We start from the raw sequence: 22,634 nt of genomic DNA on the forward strand, positions 1-22,634 counted from the left end.
AGGCCCTTTTGACGACCCCAGGTGGGCCATGAGCACTGAGCACATGGGGATGGAGATGCTCCCTCGGCGCCCACGGCGTCCCAGGTGGGAGTCGAACCCAGGACCTTTTGCCCCCCACCCCCTCCGTTGCCTCTTGCAAACATTTCACTTTCAGCAAAAACAAAAAATTTAAGTTTTTGCTGAAAGTGAAATGTTTTATGGTCACTCGCGATTCTCTGGAACACTCCACTTGGCTCGGTTCAAGCCTCAAAACTCGTTATATAAGGTTTTTTCTAAATGCCCATGGGGGAAATGAATGGGGAATTCACTTCTGGGGCAAGAAACGTCACATGACTGTTGAGCTCTATTGGAATTCAACGTAAGATGACTCGCCTGTGTGGCTGCCTTTGTCATTGTGATTTAGTTACTTCAAACGTAGTCCTTTTTAATGAGGTTTCGCCGTTATTTTGTCCGCCCCCTGTAGGCTATATGTACAAGTGCATGCTGTATGTCAACCTGCACGCCCCCTGTAGGCTATATGTACAAGTGCATGCTGTATGTCAACCTGCACGCCCCCTGTAGGCTATATGTACAAGTGCATGCTGTATGTCAACCTGCACGCCCCCTGTAGGCTATATGTACAAGTGCATGCTGTATGTCAACCTGCACGCCCCCTGTAGGCTATATGTACAAGTGCATGCTGTATGTCAACCTGCACGCCCCCTGTAGGCTATATGTACAAGTGCATGCTGTATGTCAACCTGCACGCCCCCTGTAGGCTATATGTACAAGTGCATGCTGTATGTCAACCTGCACGCCCCCTGTAGGCTATATGTACAAGTGCATGCTGTATGTCAACCTGCACGCCCCCTGTAGGCTATATGTACAAGTGCATGCTGTATGTCAACCTGCACGCCCCCTGTAGGCTATATGTACAAGTGCATGCTGTATGTCAACCTGCACGCCCCCTGTAGGCTATATGTACAAGTGCATGCTGTATGTCAACCTGCACGCCCCCTGTAGGCTATATGTACAAGTGCATGCTGTATGTCAACCTGCACGCCCCCTGTAGGCTATATGTACAAGTGCATGCTGTATGTCAACCTGCACGCCCCCTGTAGGCTATATGTACAAGTGCATGCTGTATGTCAACCTGCGTTTGTCTCATGTGACCTCAGCGTGCCAGTAGCAAGACGTCTGTCAGCTCCCAGGAGGAAGGAGCTGTGTGGAACTGTTTCATATTAATGTCAGCCTGAATACAGACGACTCAACTAAACGCTCTTAACCTCTAATGGAAAGCAGCCCCCCCACTCCAAGAAAACAACCCAGAACATGCACGCACACACACACACACGCACGCACACGCACGCACGCACGCACGCACACACACACACACACACGCACACAGGCACACACACGCACACACACACACACACACACGGTAAAACCGGTTTTCCTGCCAAGCCTCACCCAAACTTTTATTCCGCTAATAACCCAAAACTTGACTCCAAACCCAAACAGTGGAGCCGTAATAAGAAGCAGATCCACGTTGAGAAGAGAGCAGAGGACAAGAGAGAAGAATAGGTTAGATTAGAACCTACAGTGTCAGAGAGCAAGTGGAGACCAGAAGAGAGTGGAAAGCAGAGAACGTTTGGCATGTACAGCAGTTAGCCGCCACTCTTACTAGAAGAAGTTACAGCAAGAAAGAGTCGAGGTTCAAGGACACATCGGCTTTTCAGGAATCAAACCCGAGCCTTTCCGCTTACAAGACATGCAGTCCCTTTATCCACTAGGCCAATGTGACCACTAGTCGCTCTCCATGAAGCACAACATCAGTTCTTTCAATGTCTACAGGCAAAGCGCCTCAATGAGATATCTGCACTTCAGCACTTTAGATGGGAAAAGTGCACACATGCTTTACTTGAGTAGAAGTACAGTTACTTGTCTAAATAAAGACTGTGGTAAAAGTAGAAGTATTAATTCAACGTGTTTAATCAAGTACAAGTAAAACATATTACAGGCTCTGAAATGTAATCGAATATAAAAGTAAAACGTATTTCACCCCGGCTGTTTCTGTGCAAAGCTAACTGAACCTCACACGTCATATTAAGATCAACAGAATTTCCGTGCGCTCAATTCTGGGGTAGAGACTCTGGAGACGATAACACACAGACACACTCCAATTATCGCTCTCCAATTATAGTAGTATAGGATTGGCTACAGGTGTATGCTGATGGTATATATATTTTTTTGTCTGTGTATAATTTTAGTTTTCAGAACATCAACAAACAAGAACAAACAAACTCATACAGGAAAATAAATGAAAGGGGGGGGGGGGACATACATGTATAGAAAAAAAAAAACATCAACACTTCAATATCACAATGTGATGCCACCAGCCAGCAGCCACACAAGGTGCTTACATGCCCGCAAGAGATGCTATGTATGGGATCTCACACAAGGGGGACCATGAAAGACCAGCCGGGCGAGTTACCCGTCGCCCCCTAACCTCGTTAAGGTTAAGGCCAGAAACGGCTGCAGAATGAGTTTTTTTTGGTGAAAACTGTCCCCTGTGTCAGAGATTGTTGCACAGCTGTAGGGAAGTCGAGAGAGGACTCCGAGCAGTCGAAGATGGCGAGTTCTGCCTCCGGCTGAAGGGTTATTTTCTAGGCCTTAGAGTACCAGTCAAATATCCTGGCCCAGAATCCGGTCAGTGAAGAGCAGAACCAGAAGGCATGAGACAGAGTATGCTGATGGTATTTAATCTCTGGTCCTGGATTTGATTGAAACACGGTCAATAAAGAACTAAATTCTAGGAAATGAAAATAAATTAACGGACTCCCTTCAAGCTTCAAGTCAGTTTTGGTGGAGCACGAAGTCCTTCATCACTTGTGTTAGCGGTAGCGAGTGGACTTGGATCAGGCGATGTGTGCCCAGCGCTTGGCGGATCCGGATCCGACACACGTGGGCCAGACTGCGAGGACATCTCTTGGCCTCCAGAAAGACCCTGAGAGCCTCGGGATCCACCCATTGCTCCAGGTGTGCCTGCTCTGTGGTCACCACGGCCGGGTCGGCGCCGTGGTCCAGCAGCAGCTGGACGAAGGCCGTGTTGCACCTGTTATGCAGCACCTTCTTCAGCAGGAGGGAAGCCACGTCACGGGTCAGAACGCCAGCGGCGTGGAGCAGCAGGCGGAAGCAGTCCAGGTCGTCTTCTTCAGCACTGATGTAGAGAGGGGTGGACGAGCCGTGTGTGCTTCTGTTAGGGTCTGCCCCGGCTTCCAGGAGGATCTGGACACAGTCCAGGTGACCGCACCACACGGCACACTTGAGAGGCGTGAAGTCATCCACATCAGCTAGGTCTACCTGTGCTCCCTGGTTGATCAGGTACTCCACACAGGCAGCATGACCGAAGAAGGCTGCGAGCCCCAGAGGGGTCGCCCGGTGGCACCCATAAAAACACTGCTCATTGATGTGCCTTCTGAAGCGCTCTTCCTGCAGCAGGCTCCTCAGTGTGTCCAGGTCTCCTGCACTGAGGGCATCATGGAGCCATCTATCGACATGACCTGCTCGAACAGCCATTCCTTCAGATCTGTCACTGTACCACACTGACTTGTATGCTGTGTCTCATACAGAAAGGCAGGGACTGAATGTGGGTTGGACATTATGACATCATAACATGACATCATAACATTATTACATCATGACATTATAATAATGATGACTGATGACATCACTCACTGATGACATCACATTTGCACGAGTGACATCACTGAAGACGTCATCACTCACTGATGACATCACTCACTGATGACATCACATTTGCACGAGTGACATCACTGAAGACATCATCACTCACTGATGACATCACAATTGCTCGAGCGACATCACTGATGAAACACTCACTGGTGACATCACTCACTGAGGAATTTGTGACAGCATCGGCCACGCCTTATTTAGACTGCGTGTCTTGTTTTGGATGCGTGACAAGAGAGAGACAGACATACTATGTTACATCTAGACTGTTTTGAAAATGTAAAGAGTAGAAAGTACAGATATTTGTGTTAAAATGTAGGGAGTAAAAGTAAGAAGTTGTCAGAAAAATAAATACGCAGTAAAGTACAGATACCTGAAAATCATACTTAAGTACAGTAACAAAGTATTTGTACTTAGTTACTTCCCATCTCTGCACTCCATAAAGGGCTATTTAAGCAGTGTCACAGGAGAGGGAGGGCAGATTGACTTATTGCTCTGATGTTGTCCTCTCCAGGTGAGTACCTTGAGAAGATGTGGTCAGTACGGGACAAATCTCATATTAAAGGTGAGTTACACCCTAAACACCCAAAGGCTCTCACTCCCTCCCTAAAATACCTTCTGCACGGTGACTCCCACAATGTGTTGTGTGTCTCGTTTCCTAGATATATGGCGAGGGTGGTAGAATGGTCATATTTACTTGTCACCGCCAGAAAGAAAGAAAAATGGCCACCAACATATTACATGACATAATAATTAGTACTTCTCCTATGTCAAGTAACAATTGGAAAGCTCTCTCTCTCTCTCTCTCTCTCTCTCCTTCTGATCTTGCCTCCTTTCTGCTCTGAGAACACATGATTTGACCTCTGTGCTGTTTACTGTTTCATGTCAGATTTTCATGTGGGCCATATGAGTCGGAAAACGTTGTGAACCGCTGCCCCTAAAGGTTAACAACGGTACTTTAAAATGGATCCGGAATTGTATTGGAAGCCAGTGCAGATAGGATCAAATTGGCGTGCTTAGCAAGATGGCGGGCAATGTAAGTTACAGCTGTTACTCATTTAGTTTGTCCACTTTACTGCTGGGTGTCCAAGGTACTGCTGCAGTACCTTGTGTGGCGGCTTGGTTTTTTGTTCTTTACAAAAGCCCCCCCCCCCAAACCCCCCTCCCCCATGAGACACAGCTGTATTAAATGTGTATTGTGTGTGCCTGTCTGTGTGTGTGTGTGTGTGTGTGTGTGTGTGTGTGTGTGTGTGTGTCTGTCTGTGTGTTCACACAGTGGAGAGGGATTTAGACCTGGGTGTCCTTGGCCAGCGTCCTCCCTCTCTCCTACCCTCCCCCACCCCGGGCGGTCCGGGACCTCTGGCCGTCATGGCACCGGGGGACATGCACAGCCCCACCCTGCAGCCTCACCCTGTGCCCCAGCCCCAGCCCAGCCCCCCGCTGCGTGCCCCGGGCCCTCCTCTGCTCATGGGCCACCACGGCGGGCTCATCTCCCCCCAGCTCTCCCCTCAGCTGGTGCGCCAGCAGCTAGCCATGGCCCACCTCATCAACCAGCAGCTAGCCGTTAGCCGCCTGCTAGCCCACCAGCATCCTCAAGGAGTCAACCAGGTTAGAGGAGTTAGACTGTCTGTGTCTTCTTGTTCTTTTCTCTCTTGCTCTTTCTCTCTCTCTCTCCCCTCTTCTCTCTCCTCTCCCTCCTCCCTCTTCTCCTTATCTCTGCTCTCTCTTCCCTCTCTATGCTTGTTTTTTTTATATGAATGAATGAATGAATGAATGAATGAATGAGCTTTATTTGTCATTGTCACAAGACAAGTTTTAAGAACAACGAAATTGAAGCAATCCCCTAGGTGCGTTTAGACAAGACAATAAGTTAGGTAATAAAGATAATGGTATAAAAGTAACGAGGTAATAAAGGGTAAAAGTGTCTAGTGTATCACAGTATGAGGTAATAAAATAAAAAATAAAAAGTGTAAAAAGTGTCTAGTGTCAGGTTTGTTCTGTGTACACTCTATATACATTCCACAATGTGGAATTGATAGTGCTTAGCTAGACTTAGCGAGTCCTTGTGAATTAGGGCTATATAAAAATCAACTTGAACTTGAACCAGCAGTTCCTCAACCACCCGCCCATCTCCCGGCTCTGCAAGGCGCCCAGCGGTGCCATGGAGCCCAGCCTCAACCCCTCCGCCACCGAGGTCTCCTTTGACATCTACCAGCAGGTCAGGGAGGAGCTGAAGAGGGCCAGCATCTCCCAGGCCGTGTTCGCCCGCGTGGCCTTCAACCGCACCCAGGTAATATGATGAAAGGCCTGAGAACCTGCAGGCCCCTCGCTCGAATCACGGCCATTTTCAAAGTCGACCATCATTTTTTATATCAACTACACCACACCTGTAAACTTTTGAGTTTGGGCAGTTTTGACGCTATCATGTTTGCAACAGACAGACAGGCAGGCAAACAAACAAACAGACATAAGTGCAAAGAGAATCCCACTGCACTTAAACTAGCCTATGTACATACTGTAGGCTATGATAATAAAATTCCATACAAAAAGCAGTATCAAGAGTCGCGGCTGAAACGGTAGATAAACATTGCGTTTCCTTTGATGTCCTTCAAAATAAATGCATTGTGTTAGGAAAGACTTTAGTACGAAGGAGTACTGTAGCAGCAGGAAATGCTTTCATCAGCTTGGCAGTAGTAACTTGACATGCTCCGAGCGATGAGGAAACGGTCAAATAAACAGATATCTGAAAGTACAAAGAAACTATACGGTAAACTTCAAACCACAGAGATTCAGTTTGAAGCTACCAAAGTACTGAGAGCTAAAAACACAGAGAGGCTTTTCAAAATGTCTCTCTCTCTGCTCTCTCGAGGTCCATCTCGAGCTCGGCACGGCTTGGCACATTATTATTATTAAAAAAAAATTATGGAAACCGAAATCAGTGTGGAATGGCATGGCTTAGCGCGGCCAAAGGTGTCGTCAGCTAGCGGAAAAACCCTATATGCTACGCTGTACTCAAAACGCACTAAGTGACTGAAACACTAGCAGACCAACATACAAGTCACGCTGATTTCAATGACGAAATCCATTGCCTGCTCGGTTGCGGAGAAAATTGTGTTTTCCCATATTAGCAAGCTACTCAAGCTAATGCGGGTCCTTGCCGACTAAAGGCCCAATTATACTCTACGTTAAAGACGCAGACGGAGAAGGACAGAGCCTTCTGTCCGTACTCTGCGTTCATTTCGTGCGTTTTCTGTCCGTCATCTGAAAGCTTGAAACGGAGCAAAACCACACACACTCATACATTTGACTCTCTACTGCCCACGTGAATGCATTGCTTAACATGATACCAACGTGAAAGACGCATGGAAGTATGTGTGGGCAGTGACGATAATAACGTTTGAAACGGACGCATCTATTACGTATGAAGATGGAGTATAAATAAGCTCATAAGCTGTCGCAAGGAATTGTGGGAAGGCATTATCTGCTTTCCTTCCGTGAAGGATGCAGTGTAGCTATGCTAAAGCAGCTAAGTCGGGAAGCATCGAAGAGCCTTTCCTGAGCATTTAGAGCAGTGGTTCCCAACCTTTTTACACCAAGTACCACCTGAGAAAGTAGTTGGCTCTCCAAGTACCACCATATGACCGACGTTAAAATACAGTCTATTCAGCTATGCACAGTTCACGCAGGAGGCAAATTTATTCCAACCTGCAGCCTATGTGCAACCTGCAGCAGCTGCACTTGTGCTGGGTTGACTGCTGTCTTCACCTCCTTGTGCTTCATCGTTGCTGCTCTCCTCTACTACAGCTCTTTTACGATTCCCTCCCGTTTTCATCCACTTTAGCATCCCTCCTCGTCTTTGTTCACCACTTGTGTAACCATGTGGGCCGGGCAGGTAATTGTGCATGCGCAACAGGTATAGTGTCCGTCAGAAACAAATATTTGTTTCTAAATCTCAAGACAACAAAATAAACCTCAATTTCAATGATCACAAGTTTATTTTCATTCGTAGTATTATTTTGATAGATAAACATGTTTTACAATTGATTTTAAAGTTGGGTTTATTTCATAATTTAAACATTGGGATTCCAGGGATCAAGTACCACCAGCAGGGGGGGGGCGCAAGTACCACCTACCTTGAGAAACACTGCCAATAATATTAATAATTATTATTATTATTTCACTTTCACATGTTTGAAAACTACTACTAATGACCACCATGGATTTTGCACAAAAACTAAAAAAAAATAAAAAATCACAGAGCCTTCCAAGTACCACCAGCAGGGGGCGCAAGTACCACCTATGGTACGCGTACCGTAGGTTGGGAATCACTGATTTAGAGAATTTAAACATCATGGCTGCCACTTATGTAGACGACTTCCCGGGTCATTTCACTCAGTTAGGAACGCTCCTAAACGAGGAAAGAGAATTTGAACGCAGCCCAGATCTTTCTCAAGACAGTAAAAAAGGTCCAGGACAACAACATGTTCCCTCAGTCATTTACTGGCCAACACGTTTCAAAGCTAACTCCTTCACCAGAGCACAACGCACAGATACAAAACAAACACAGTGCGCTTAAAACCACACTGAACCAGCAAAGTTCTCTGTGGTTTTCCTGTTTTCAAATCTAATTTGATTTGTGTGTGTGTGTGTGTGTGTGTGTGTGTGTGTGTGTGTGTGTGTGTGTGTGCGTGCGTGCGTGCGTGCGTGCGTGCGTGCGTGCGTGCGTGCGTGCGTGCGTGTGTGCGTGCGTGTGTGTGTGTGTGCGCGTGTGTGTGCGTGTGCGTGTGTGTGTGTGTTAAGGGCCTGTTGTCAGAGATTCTCCGTAAGGAGGAAGACCCTCGCTCCGCCTCCCAGTCCCTGCTGGTCAACCTGAAGGCCATGCAGAACTTCCTCAACCTGCCGGAGGGCGAGCGAGACCGCATCTATCAGGAGGAGAGAGAGAGGACCTCCAACCCCAACAACCACTCCACCAACCACATCTCCACCTCCCCTGCACAGAGACCCACACAGGTTCTCTCTCTCTCTCTCTCTCTCTCTCTCACGCACACACACACACACACACACACACACGGTGGCAGAGCTCTGTCTGATTTCAGTCGATTTCAACCCTTAATATAATCGATGCATCTGTGCTTTACTCTTATATTGACTCTTTATTTCCTTTACATTCATGTTTCTTCTTCTATTTAAAATAAAAAGACACCACAACAACAACAACAGCAACAAAAGAGCCACACAGTAACAATACAAACCAAAGTAACATACATCCCCGATCAAAAAGGAAATAACAGTAGATTTGAACAGAAAGAAAGAGGACATTAAGAACTATACCATTACGATCATTCCTACTAGTTTCTAAAGTTGGCCCATTGGGTCTGATATTACTGGTTATAAGGGGAGATGGGGAAGCTCTTCTTTTGAGGTCGTCCCTTATGGCTGCAGCTACTGTACTGTACTGTACTGTATTTAACCATGGCTTTAAGACTCGTTAATATTAATGACTCATCTGTTCTGATTGGCTAACCGTTTCAAGAGTGATACCACCGGCCGATAGAGAGGCATGTGTGTCCGCGTGTGTTGGCCTGGCCTGCATGGTATCTAATGCCCGGCCTGAATTATGGTCCCAGTCCGCCGCTGCTAGGTAATGCTACTGTAGTATACTCATTTGTTAGTCATCAGTTTACTTGTAAACTAACTACAAACTGATCCGCAAGGCCAGGGACGTCGTGGGGCTGGAGCCGAGCTCTCTGACAGCAGTGTCAGAGAGGAGGATGTTGTCCAAGTTACGTTCCATCATGGTCAACGTCTCCACCCACTCCACAACGTTATTATTTTATTATATTATTATTATTATTGTATTACTACTACTACTACTACTACTACTATTATTACTATACTCCCTCTGTTGTATATAAGGAAATAGTAGGTAGCTGAGATATGTCACTTTACTAAATGGTACTTGAGAATGACTGATGGAGATGGCACATATTTTGTGACACTTTACTGTACATAGGCTATGTGTAACTTCTATTGTATTCTATTGTATTCTATTTCATTGTATGGAAAGTACTATGTCTCTTATAATGTGTGACGCTTATGTTGATATTTTTCCATGCCTGAGTAGTACGAGCAACTGCAGCATGGCCCAATTCCCCCCCGGGGATCAATAAAGTTGTTCTGATTCTGATCCCATCCGGATCGTTTTGGTGTGAGATATCGGCCGTGGAGATGATCTCTGCCTTCTCTCTATTTTTCTATCGACGGAGCTATGCCTGCTAGCTAGCTGCTGAGAAAAGACTGTAGTTCCTATATAAAACTGCTCACAACAAGGTCTGTGGATCAAGGTTTCCTCTGGTCTCTCCTGTCGCCTGCAGACCAAGGTCAGCCTGCTGGTGCCAGAGCTGCCGTTGAAGTTGGAGTCGTTGGTGAACATCACCTCTGGGATCTACGAGGAGATCCAACAGGAGATGAAGAGGGCCAAGGTCTCGCAGGCTCTGTTCGCCAAGGTGGCCGCCAACAAAAGCCAGGTCAGTAGTCCCAACACAACACCGAGCAACTTAAATGGTAATACGATACCACCCACGGCAACAGCAAAAGACATGTTCTTTACAGCCCCATGAAGGTTCTATGTAGAACCATTTGAGCCATTTGATTGAACCAGTTGAGGGCGCTTTCACACACCTGATAATCTGATAGCTTCTTTGGATCGCACCCGATGTGAGAATAATTAAAGTCCCTGGAAACCAAAATCCACAAAAACGTTCTAACTATGTTATTTAGGGTCTTATGTTAGTAATTGTGTGTCTCCGAAATTATTATACATTACTTTCAACCCAAAGCCTTAAAATCGACACTTTTCTACAAGATTCTACAAGATACTTCCTCATTGAAGAGAGCAGTGCGCGAGGTGCTAAAAAGCAGGAGCTTATGACCTCATAAGCTCTATATAACCTTTGTACGGGAGCGTACCTATGTTCCCCGGGTCCTATATTCCCCGGGTCCTATGTTCCCCGTTTTTGTGGGACCGGGGAACATAGAACCCTTCCTAACCTCCCCCAGACCCTAACCCAAAACCTAACCTCTCCCACCCCTCACGCCTAAACCTAAGGTCGGCATTGCGGGTGGTCGGCATAGCGGATAGACACCCCAAATGTTACGGAGAGTGTTAAAAACGGGGAACATAGGACCCGGGGAACATAGGACCCGGGGAACATAGGGATGACCCCCTTTGTACACGCGCAACCCGCAGTCCCGCACATTCTGCCTCCATCTCTCTTCAGAGTTCTAGTGGTCCCACACCTTTTTGCAGCTAGCTAACTACGCATTGCGTCAACACAAAGGCTCTTTTAAGAACCAACATCTATCTATCTATCTATCTATCTGTATATCTGTCTATCTATCTGTCTATCTGTCTATCTGCGAGTTTATCGCTACTTCTATCTTCTTCTATCGTTACTCGTCGGCGGTGTGTAGGAACCTTGAGAGGGAAAGCTCTCTACTCTGCCTGCGAGGGCACAGCGCTGCTGTGTGCTGTGTGTGTGGTGTGTGTGTGCGCGCGTGCAGACAGATAAGATAGATAGACAGATGACCGTCAGTCAGTACGCTATGAGCGGGGCAACGCGCGAACACACACACACACACACACACACACACACACACACACACACACACCATCTCTCTCTTTCTCTCTTCTCCTTCGAGAGAGAGAGAAAGAGAGAGGGACATTTCCCTGGTGCAGATGGGACACGCCCACACAGTCCACGGGAGAAAATACACTCTAAAAAATAATTGATTCTCATTACTTTTGCCATGGCTGTCAAACCTAAATTTATATACTTTGCGACGTTCATCATCGTTCAAATTTGGCTGGTGGCTTATTAACATAGGCCCCTGTGATGTGATGAACTCAAAATGCTAAATAATAATAAAATATTTCTGGTTTCCAGGGACTTTAATAATAAATGATTTCATTCTTCAGTCTATCAGCATGATGACTAATATGACTCCTGGGACAGGCGACCAATACATCTGGGTTTCTGATGTAGAGCAGTCCCATCCCTTCCCTCATTGTTTACAGTCCGATGACGTCTCATATGCAGCTATTTATTATTATTATTAGCCAAAATGTCGCAATGCAATCGATCAGCTCCAACTCCATTCTCACGTAAACAATAACTGACGCTGGCGAGGTCACGATTTGTGTCACGAAAATGACATCGGGCCTGACTGATGATGTCATAGACACTGTGACATCATCAGCCCTCCAGAGTCTCCAGCCTAGGAATCTATATCTAATAATAATACTCCACATCTGTTTACAGGGCAGTTTTTTTTTTCAGGATTAAATCGAAATATTGCTGACAGACTGGGTTGGAGTCTGGAGAGAGAAAGAAAGATGCAAAAGCATCTGAAATGATAACAGACTAACAGACTGAAGAAGATGGACTGAAAGTGGGATGGAGGGAGGGATAGAAGGAGGGATGAAAAGACAGAGGGATGATCACATTATTACCATTGATTTCCAGGCTGAGGCTGTGCATAAACAACAGCTGGTGGCACATCTCTCTGGTCAGCCTAGCGGAGATAATCCAATCTTCTCTCTCTCCCTCACACACACACACACCCACACACACACACACACACACACACACACACACACACACACACACACACACACACACACACACACACACACTGTTCTCAGACTGCCATTATTCTCTACAAGAACAATCTTGAAATAGCATCCATTCTATTATATTCTCTTCTATTCTGTTCTATTATATTATATTCTACTCTACTCTATTCTACTCTATTCTATTCTATTCTATTCTACTAAATAGTATTTTTATTTTACATGTTGAACTAATTGAATCGGGGTGGCGGCGGTGTGCAATTAATTATCTGAGAAGAATTTGGCTTGTGACTGAAAATTCAATTCAAAGCCTGAAAGTGAGTTCAACATGACTGCGGATCACAGTTCAGCCAAATAAAAGCATCTTGTCTGTGGGCAGGTTTAGGAGTCTTCTGTAGTAAATAGTCGGGTTTCCATCCACCTGTTTTTATGCGAAATTTCAATTTGCGCATACAAAAACGCAGTGGAAACGCTGCCAAATCCGCAAAAACCTCCAAATATCGCAAACAAGTTTTCACGCTTGAGGGAGGGGGAAAAGTCGGGTGTATCGATAAAAGGAAAATGCGAAACGTGCGGTGGAAACAGATGAAGCGATATTCCGTTGTCTCTCCATTCAAAAACCACACAGTTTGCCTTGATCACTGCAAAACATGACATGCCGTGTAGCCTACACAATCAGTGTTGGGGGTAACTCATTACAAAAGTAACATATTACATGTAATATATTACTTTTAGCAGTAACTCAGTAATATAACTTATTACTTATAGGATTTCAGTAATATTATACCAGTTACTTTCTCAAGTAACTCGTTACAAATTGAGTTACATTTTATTAAATCAAAGCACATATTTAAAAAAGATACAATCATTTCCTAATCAAACTGTGTGTTTTTATGCAAATAACCACTATAGATGACAATAACAAAGGAAAAGAATAACATTTAGAATTTTGGATTGTTTACACTGACTTCAAGGCGGTTTAAATAATTTTTCGGGATGGTTCCGGGGCAGCGATTTCATTCTGCTGCTGCTGTTGTTTTGGTAAAAGTAATGCAAAAGTAGTGTAATAAGTAACGAGTTAATCTACACAGAAAGTTATATTGTAAAGTAACTTATTACTTTCAAATGAAAGTAACTAGTAATATGTAGTATAATTACATTTTGAAAGTAACTTGCCCAACACTACACACAATAGGGCTACACACGGTAAATAATGGTAAATACTCAGCACAATACCTGCCGTGGTAAACAGAAGAAGACTGGGATATTAACTTTAAGTCGACTCACTTCTAGAATTGAATGAATTTGTATTCACTTAGCCTACTATCGCTGCTCCGTGGATTATAACGTTATGCTTGTCGAGTCGCACCTGGTAATCCAGAAATGGCGTTATGGTACCTTTGTCTATTTGTAGATCATCAAGAAACTTTAAATGAATAACGTTAGATGTGTTTAATAGAGCTGTATATCGGGTCTAGCAGCTGATCAGCAGCTCAGACAGCCTCAAACACGAGGTGATTGACAGCTCTTGAATTCACATAATAGCAGCGGATGGAAACGCGCATTATTTCGCATTTTCTTTTGCTGTCGACTTTCTGAAAATTCGATTAAAATGTGCGATACCTTTGGATGGAAACCCTACTAATGAGGTTAGATGCAGAGACTTTGCTGAAGCCGTGAACACGTCAGACTTGAAGGCCAGCGAAACGCCAATTCTCAGGCGAGCAGGTGAACTGGCTGTTCACAACAGACGTGCTCTGCTCTGTGCACATTCTGCTCCTCGATCTGCTCTCTCTCTCTCTCTCTTTCTTTGCATGTCTCTCTCTCTCTTTCTTTGCATGTCTCTCTCTCTCTCTCTTTCTTTGCATGTCTCTCTCTCTCTTTCTTTGCATGTCTCTCTCTCTCTCTCTCTCTCTTTCTTTGCATGTCTCTCTCTCTCTCTTTCTTTGCATGTCTCTCTCTCACTCTCTTTGCATGTCTCGCTCTCTCTCTCACTCTCTTTGCATGTCTCTCCCTCTCTCTTTCTTTGCATGTCTCTCTCTCTCTCTCTCTCTCTTTCTTTGCATGTCTCTCTCGCTCTCTGTTTAGACACAGACTGTAAAAGTGTATGTATATATATACAGCCTGGACAGCCAAAGTGCTCAGGGTGTTTTATTGTGAAATTTGTTTTATTTTGACAAATGACCGGATGCTCTTTATGCCGTTTTTGTGACTGACTTCCTGTCCGGCTTGACAAAATCGCTCACGGCTTGCGCAAAAAATAGACCAGATCCCGATCAACTGGCCTTCCAGGGTGACAGCCGGCCACGCCCGGTCAAATCTGTTCACATCGGTGGCGAAAGGAAACTTCCGGCTATTTGTCTCACTTCTGCATCTGGTGTGTTCAGGCTGTTAGCTCAGCTTAGCTTAGCTTAGCTTAAAGTGATGTTTAGTTGGTACAAGTCTCTTTTTCTATCCATTTGCCGATGGGGACGTATAAGTACGTACAGTAACGTTAGTTGGTATGTTGGAGTCTTTCTGCTGATGGTTTGGAAGGTATGGATCTCTTTATCTTCTGAATTTGTGGTAGGTACAAGTCTCTCTTCCATTAGTAGTTGGTATGTTGGAGTCTCTCTGCTGATGGTCTTCTGTCTTTCTGCTGCGTTGCTCTCTCCCAGGGTTGGCTGTGTGAGCTGCTCAGGTGGAAGGAGAGCCCCAGCCCTGAGAACCGGACCCTGTGGGAGAACCTGTGCACCATCCGGAGGTTCCTGGCGGTACCGCAGGCCGAGCGAGACCTGGTCTACGAAGAGGAGTCCAGACAGCAGCACAGCGAGAGGCTTCACACTGTCCTCCACCTCCCAGACCCACACATCCAGGTAGAGACATGCAGCCAGGCACTCAACTACAGAGCGTGCAAGGTAGACTCCGGACATATGGTGGGTTTTGAAGGCAGAGACCAATACTGTACGTTTGGACTTACACCCAATGTACACCAGATGCGTTACGGCTCCGTGCGGATCCGGTAAAACTGCCAGAGCAGACTCTCGCCCATGTTAATAGATGGGCAATACATGCAGTACGTAAAAAATACGCACCTGTTCTATTTTTGTCGAATCCCACAGTGTCCGACAGATTAAATGAGTGTGGGTCTGTTTGCAGCCGTACCGGAGCCGTACCGCATCTGTTCCGGAGCTGGTGGACATTTGAGCCCTTAGCCCCCGTTCACACAGGACGCTGAAGCAACGCTCAACCTAAGCTCTACCTACGCTGAACCCACAAGTTTCATTTAGGCATCCTTGTTAACAGGCGAAGCCGTTCACACCACCCGGGCGCGTGTCACGCCGAAGCCACGCTCACGCCTTGCTGGAGCGATCGTTCAGGATTCACACCTGTTCCAAGCGTGACGCGTGAAGCCAGGCATGAAGTCAATGAGAGTTGTGGGCGGGTTTAAGGTGCGCCGAGTAGGCGCTAGAGGAAAAGAGAAGGCTTCTTGTGTGAACGGTTAGGCGTCCGTTCAGCTTGTGCCTGCCTCAAGCTTCAGTTCTACTTACGGTACGTTCGGCGTCCTGTGTGAACAAGGGCTCAGGGCCGTTCCCGACAGACTACGAGGGTACTCAGCGCCCCCTGCGGGCAGTGAGTGTGGCTGTCGTACGGTGACGTGGGATAGAGGGTCACACGGGAGTGGATTTTATCTCCCATCCCACTCCCACAAAAATACTCCTGTCCCATCCAATTCCCTTTTTTCTTCTCTGCCAATGCAATGATTTTGATTTGATGTTCTCTCCATCCTTTTTAGATGACTTTGTGTTCCACTGTAGTTTTCATTCACACCATTTGGCCATATTTATAGATATAAACGGATCTATTGGAATCCCGAAGAAATGTCAGTCTCTACTGTGGGAGTGTCTCACTACACAACCTCCCCCCATCTGCCTTCTCCCCCTCAAAACAAACGTGTGTACGAGCCAGCGAACCAGGGAGAGACGTTTTTAAATGCCTGTATGGCGATATAGCTTTAGTTTGGCAGTGGTGGTGGCGGCCCAACAATGCTTAGAGAAGCGAGCTTGTGACCCGAAGGTCGTCGGTTCAATCCCCGGCAGGATAAATCTGGGTGGGGAAAGTGAAAAGGCAGCGCTTGCCCCTCCCTCATTACCACCACTGAGGTGCCCTTGAGCAAAGGCCCTGAAGCCCAACCGCTGCAGTGGAGCTGCTCAGTGGCCAGCAGATCAGACTCTGGTTGTACTGGGCAGCTTTCCTGTGTGAATGTGTGTGTGAATGTGAACAGGGCACTTTCTCAGATTGTGTTTCTGTTTGATATCTGCTATTTTACAGTTTCCTCCTGATCGCTTTCAGCCGTGTTGTTGAAACATTTCCTGCTGCTGATTCATGTAAAAAAGGCTTTCATTGACAAAATTTATTGTGAAGAAATGACAGATACAGCCGCAACTTTTGAGTGAGAAAGTGCTTGTTTTGAATAATGTTCTTCGCTTAAAGTTCCTGGAAACCAGAAATATTTTTTTATTATTTAGCATTTTGAGTTCATCACATCACAGGAACCTATGTTAATAAGCCACCAGCCAAATTTGAACGATGATGAACGTCGCAAAGTATATACATTTAGGTTTGACAGTCATGGCAAAAGTCATGAGAATCAATTAGATTTTAGAGTGTATTTTCTCCCGCGAACTGTGGGGGGCGTGTCCCGTCTGCAGCAGGTCTCCTCTCTCTCTCTCTCTCTCTCTCTCGGAGCAGACCTGCTGGAGGAGTCGATTTTTGGGGTTAGGGTTGAAAGTAATGTCAACTTACTTTCTGAGGCATACAATTACTCACATAAGACCCTAAATGTAATAGTTAGAAGGTTTTTGTGGATTTTGGTTTCCAGGGACTTTAACAATGAATTGTGTAAGTATATATTCATGTAGCACTCAGCGTTTGTGGAGCATATCACCTTGGGGGAGGGTCGCTCTGACACAAACACACTGCCCCCCCCACTTCCCACACCCCACACCCACCCATTACTCACAGCAGGGGGCCTGGCATTACACGTGTATCAGAGGTGAAGCCAGGCAGAAAGCTCATTGATGACGGTTATATTAAAGTCTCCCACACACACACATGCAAGCACACACACACACACACGCAAGCGCACACGCACACACACACACACATGCAAGCACACACTTTGACCCAGATCTATTCCCATGTTTGTGTGTGAATGGGAGCGTGTTTCCGTGTGCATCTCGGCACTTACGTGTGTGTGTGTGTGTGTGTGTGTGTGTGTGTGTGTGTGTGTGAATGCGTTGGTCTCCCCCCATCAGAGGTGTGTGTACCCCATAGGGACGTTGCCATTGGGCGCTGGATGAAAAATTGTAATAATCAGAGGCACTTGAGCCTGCCTAATGTCCTGACACAAACATAACCAGTTATGCTAATGAGGCCATTAATTAAGCTAATTAATGTATTAATTAGCAAATATTTCTATGTCAACACACGTGTCTTCGCATAAGGCATTTTGGTGTTGATATGAACTAGGGGTGTCACGATACTAGAATTTCTGCTTCGATACCGATACCCAGGACAATATCGATACGATACGTATTTCGATATATACGATACCATTTTCGATACCACGCGGGGGGATGACAACACATCAAGAGGCATACAGAATAAACAAAGACAGATGCATGCTTCTCCATAATCTAGGCCTGATAAAACTCATTTAAAACTTACACAACACGAGGACCAACTCACCTGGGAGATTTCAAACTATTTGGGACCCGTTTCTGGCCTACCTTGACGAGGTTAGGGGTGACGGGTGATTTGCATTGATACAGTACTTATCGATACTATCGATACCTGTTGCAAATGAGTATTGTTGGGCAGTGGTGGCCCAATGGTTAGAGAAGCGAGCTTGTGACCGGAAGGTCGTCAGTTCAATCCCCGGGACCGGCAGGATAAATCTGGGTGGGGAAAGTGAAAAGGCAGCGCTTGCCCCTCCCTCATTACCACCACTGAGGTGCCCTTGAGCAAGGCCCTTAACCCCAACTGCTCCAGTGGAGCTGATCAGTGGCCAGCAGATCAGACTGTGGTTGTACTGGTCAGCTTCCAGGTATGAATGTGTGTGTGAATGTGAACAGGGCACTCCTGAAAAAGAGAGCATTGCTCTCAGTGAGACTCCCCCTGTATAAATAAAGGTTAAAAAAAAAAAAAAAAAAATTGTATACGTTAAAAAAAAAAAAAAATGATTTTTATCGATACTATCGATACTTTTGACAACCCTAATATGAACTCTATGTATGTACAGTATCTTAAATCAGTGATTCCCAACCAGGGGCATGTGTACCCCTAGGGGTACTTGAGCAGCTTGCAGGGGGTACTTGGAAAGATTGGGGGTTACAATTTATTTCCAAAATGATAAAAAACAATATTCCAAGAATATTTGGACTGTGCAATAAAGCAGGCCTGCTTGGTTGTAACTTGATAACAGAGCCTTTTTCTCCCCGCTAGACTAGATCAGAGGTTCTCAAATGTTTTTCAGCCAAGGACCCCTTACAAGATAGAAAATATACCGGGGACCCCCTCATTCTGATTTGTGATTTTGGGCTAAGCTTAATTGTTTCCACGGTAACGTGCTTGACTTTTAAATTGATAGGTGTTAGATTATAATGTAATCCATGAACAATTTTAGATTTAAAGCATGCAATATTTTCTTTGAAATATGAAAGCTTTTGCAAAAAAAAAAAAAAAAAATACTGACTCCCTGGCAAAGTGCCACGGACCCCTGGGCGTCCCCGGACCCCCATTTGAGAAGCACTGGACTATTAGAGTGAGTCAGAGGAGCCAGACTCTCTCTTTTTTATGAGCATCTGATTCCATCTTTTATAATATACGACTACGTGTGTTTTATAATGTCACAACACGTATTAAATCAATCAGTTGGCTGGAAATATATTTTTTGTAGAAATATAAGCATGTGATGATGCAGGTCTGTCATTGCTTTCAATAGATAACAATAGATCTCTCTCTGTGTGTCTCATCCCACCACCTGCTCCTCAGAGCAGCCCCCCCCCTCCCCCCACCCCCTCCCATCATGTTTGGCTCCCATAAGTCATTGAAATAGAAGTGGTAAATGACTGGCCCACACATTTCCTGCATCCCCCCCAGCTCCCCCCCCCCCCGGACCAAAATACTCTGCAGTCTGGCCTAACCTCGATATTATTCCAAACATACCCTGTCATTATTGAAGCAAGGGGGAAAAAAGGAATTACCATTATCTTTATTTAGGGCCTTTCATTTTGATGGACCACAGATTTATAGTGTTGGATTCCTGTGTTTGGGCGTGCTAGCTGCTAGCCACCCCACCCTGTTAATAAGGCCGAGTCCTCTGACTCTCTCTCTGTGTGTGTGTGTGTGTGTGTGTGTGTGTGTGTGTGTGTGTGTGTGTGTGTGTGTGTGTGTGTGTGTGTGTGTGTGTGTGTGTGTGTGTGTGTGTGACGGTGGGGGATGGGATCTGCTCAATCAGACTTACGCTTGTACATTTTCCTCTAAATGTGACAGGGACTGGTGTTTTGTGACAGGGACTGGTGTTTAGTGACAGGGACTGGTGTTTAGTGACAGGGACTGGTGTTTTGTGACAGGGACTGGTGTTTTGGGGAACAGTTAGGCCAAGGTCGCTTTTTCAGTTGTTTACAGATTATTCTCAGATTATGAAAGTGCAGATTGTAAGATTTCACTTTCAGATGATGTGTCACACATTGAAATCTGAAAATAGTCAAAGAAAAATATGCTTATTTGAATGTTCATACAGTACTCCTAAAAGCAACATTTAGAGAAAACCGACTTGAAAGTTCGTGAATAAGCTTGGTTTGCCCTGAACAAGCTTAGTTACTTACTTTGGTTACCAAATGTATTATTATTATTATTATTATCATTATTGTTGTTGTTGTTGTTATTGTTGTTGTTGTTGTTGTTGTTATTATTATTATTAATAAAGTATTTAGTGATCCTAAAACGGTTGTTTGTTATATTGAGTGTGTTCTTCAACATCCAAACGTGTGTAATTTGGGGGGCGGGGGGGTTGGAAATGATTTTTCCCCCCCGATCTTGGTGGCCAAATGTCAAACTTCAAGGTCACTGTGACCTCACCTGACAACCGCCCATTGCATTCTTGTTAACGTAATATCTCAGGAATGCCTTTGAGGGGATTTCTTCAAATTTGGCTCAAACATCCACTTGGACTCAAGGATGAACTGATTCGATTTTGGTGGTCAAAGGGTGCTGTAGCTAGGGATAGGAAGGTCGTAGAGAGTCATGGTTCGAGGGGTGGGTAGCGGGATATGGATGGTATAGGGTTAGGGTGGGGATGGGGTAGGACCTTTTTCCATGTTAAAAGCGATTAGCCGAGTTGTTGAGGTACCCCCAAACTTTGCCTAAACTGCCATAAGGCTGAATAACCCACAGCACTGTGCCGCGGGCTTCAGGGTCATTGTGTTTGTATGAGTCTAGACAGATTAAAAAAACAAAATCAAAAATCCCCCCTGTAAAAACATTTGGCTCTAATGTCAACAAAATGAAACAAGAATTTTCAAGCTGGCTTTATCACAAGTATCCAATGTTCAGATTTCTGTTCTGGAAATGTATGCAAATTAGTGCATTATAAGTAAGTGGATAATGCCTCAAAATATTTAAACGTTACATTTAAGAAAAGTTGTAATACAAAAAAAATATTGTCTTAAAGGAACACTCCACCCATTTTCAACCAGCTTTGTATCATTAGAACATCAGTAGTATATCAGAAAACTGTAAACGGTTTTGAAGTCTGTAATTTTATTTGACAGTTATTGAGTGTTAAAGTGTGGACCAGTGACATCACTGGTCCACACTAACTCAAATTAATAACTCATTAACTCAAATCAACTCTCAATAACTGTCAAACTAGATGAATGATGAATAGTTTGACAGTTATTGAGAGTTGATTTGAGTTAATGAGTTATTAATTTGAGTTAGTGTGGACCAGTGATGTCACTGGTCCACACTTTAACACTCAATAACTGTCAAATAAAATTACAGACTTCAAAACCACTTACAGTTTTCTGATATACTACTGATGTTCTAATGATACAAAGCTGGTTGAAAATGGGCGGAGTGTTCCTTTAATAAACAGCTGAGGATATATTGATGATACAGGTAGTGCCTTTAAACCTGCCAGAATAGTTTATTAATGATTTGTTGATATTCTCAACAGACACTCCACAGACAGCCCCTGCCGCCATTGAAGGACCCATCCCCAGTACATGAGGAACCAGAGCCTGCCCCTTTACCCGTCTCGCAATGCTCAGAGGAGGGGCTTCAGCTTGGGGTTAGCCCCTGCCCTGGCCCTGGGGCTGGAGGTGGAGGACCCAAGAAGGCCCGTTCGCGGACCCGGATCTCCTTGGAGGCGCTGGGCACGCTGCAGAGCTTCATCGGCGACGTGGGCCTCTACCCCGACCAGGAGGCCGTCCACACCCTGTCGGCCCAGCTGGACCTGCCCAAGCACACCATCGTCAAGTTCTTCCAGAACCAGCGCTACCACGTCAAACACCACAGCCAGACCAGGGAGCCCGTGCCCGGGGAAGACGACAGCGAGAGCCCGGGTCCCGTGGGCTCGGTGGAGAGCCGAGGCGAGGAGGGGCTGTCCGGCTCCGAGGAGTCCAGCGAGGAGGGGAGGGGACTGGGGGAGGCGTTCAGAACAGAAGGAGAGCAGGTGGAGATGGAGGTGGAGAAGGAGGAAGGGGAGGAGGGGAAGACCTCAGCCCCAGGAACCTCCTCGCTGTCCCCCTACAGCAGCCTGGATAGCCCAAACTCTGCAGAGCAGCAGAGATAACACACCAGACAAACAAGATGGAGGCAACGGAGACAATAATCAGACAGATGCAAATGACCGCATCGTGAAACTGTCACACTGACTTTTGCATCACCCTATTGTGAACAAACGTACGCAAACACACACAGACACACACACGGACACACACACAAACACACACAGACACACACAGACAGACACACACGCGCACACGCACGCACACGCACACACACACACACACACACACACACACACACACACATCATCATCATAACAGACTTGATTATCAGAGCTGGTTTATAGCTGAGGAGCTATAGAGTAAGTCCACTAACGAGCAAAATGATCATGTTGCTAGGGTTCGACCAGTATGGGTTTTGAAGGCCTACACCAATATCCAGGGTTCCTATACAGGTCTGGAAAATAATTAGAATGGAATTAGATCATTTCCAG

The 22,634-nt window shown here is 45.6% G+C and overlaps 1 protein-coding gene across 1 annotated transcript in view; it reads left to right on the top strand.

The window, feature by feature from the left end:
- The window catches only part of LOC310773493 (DNA-binding protein SATB2-like), a gene marked incomplete at both ends in the record, with an annotated part of 37,897 nt that extends 15,692 nt beyond the window's left edge, over positions 1–22,205 (top strand). The window contains 7 exons of the mRNA XM_083633384.1: positions 4,247–4,297; positions 5,009–5,340; positions 5,840–6,022; positions 8,533–8,742; positions 10,107–10,259; positions 15,022–15,219; positions 21,588–22,205. Coding sequence (XP_083489510.1) covers positions 4,247–4,297; positions 5,009–5,340; positions 5,840–6,022; positions 8,533–8,742; positions 10,107–10,259; positions 15,022–15,219; positions 21,588–22,205 — 1,745 coding nt within the window. The remainder of the gene's footprint in view (positions 1–4,246; positions 4,298–5,008; positions 5,341–5,839; positions 6,023–8,532; positions 8,743–10,106; positions 10,260–15,021; positions 15,220–21,587) is intronic.
- Positions 22,206–22,634: the final 429 nt, after the last annotated feature.

Source organism: Poromitra crassiceps (assembly GCF_964638095.1).
Source record: "Poromitra crassiceps genome assembly, chromosome: 3".
Taxonomy (NCBI): domain Eukaryota; kingdom Metazoa; phylum Chordata; class Actinopteri; order Beryciformes; family Melamphaidae; genus Poromitra; species Poromitra crassiceps.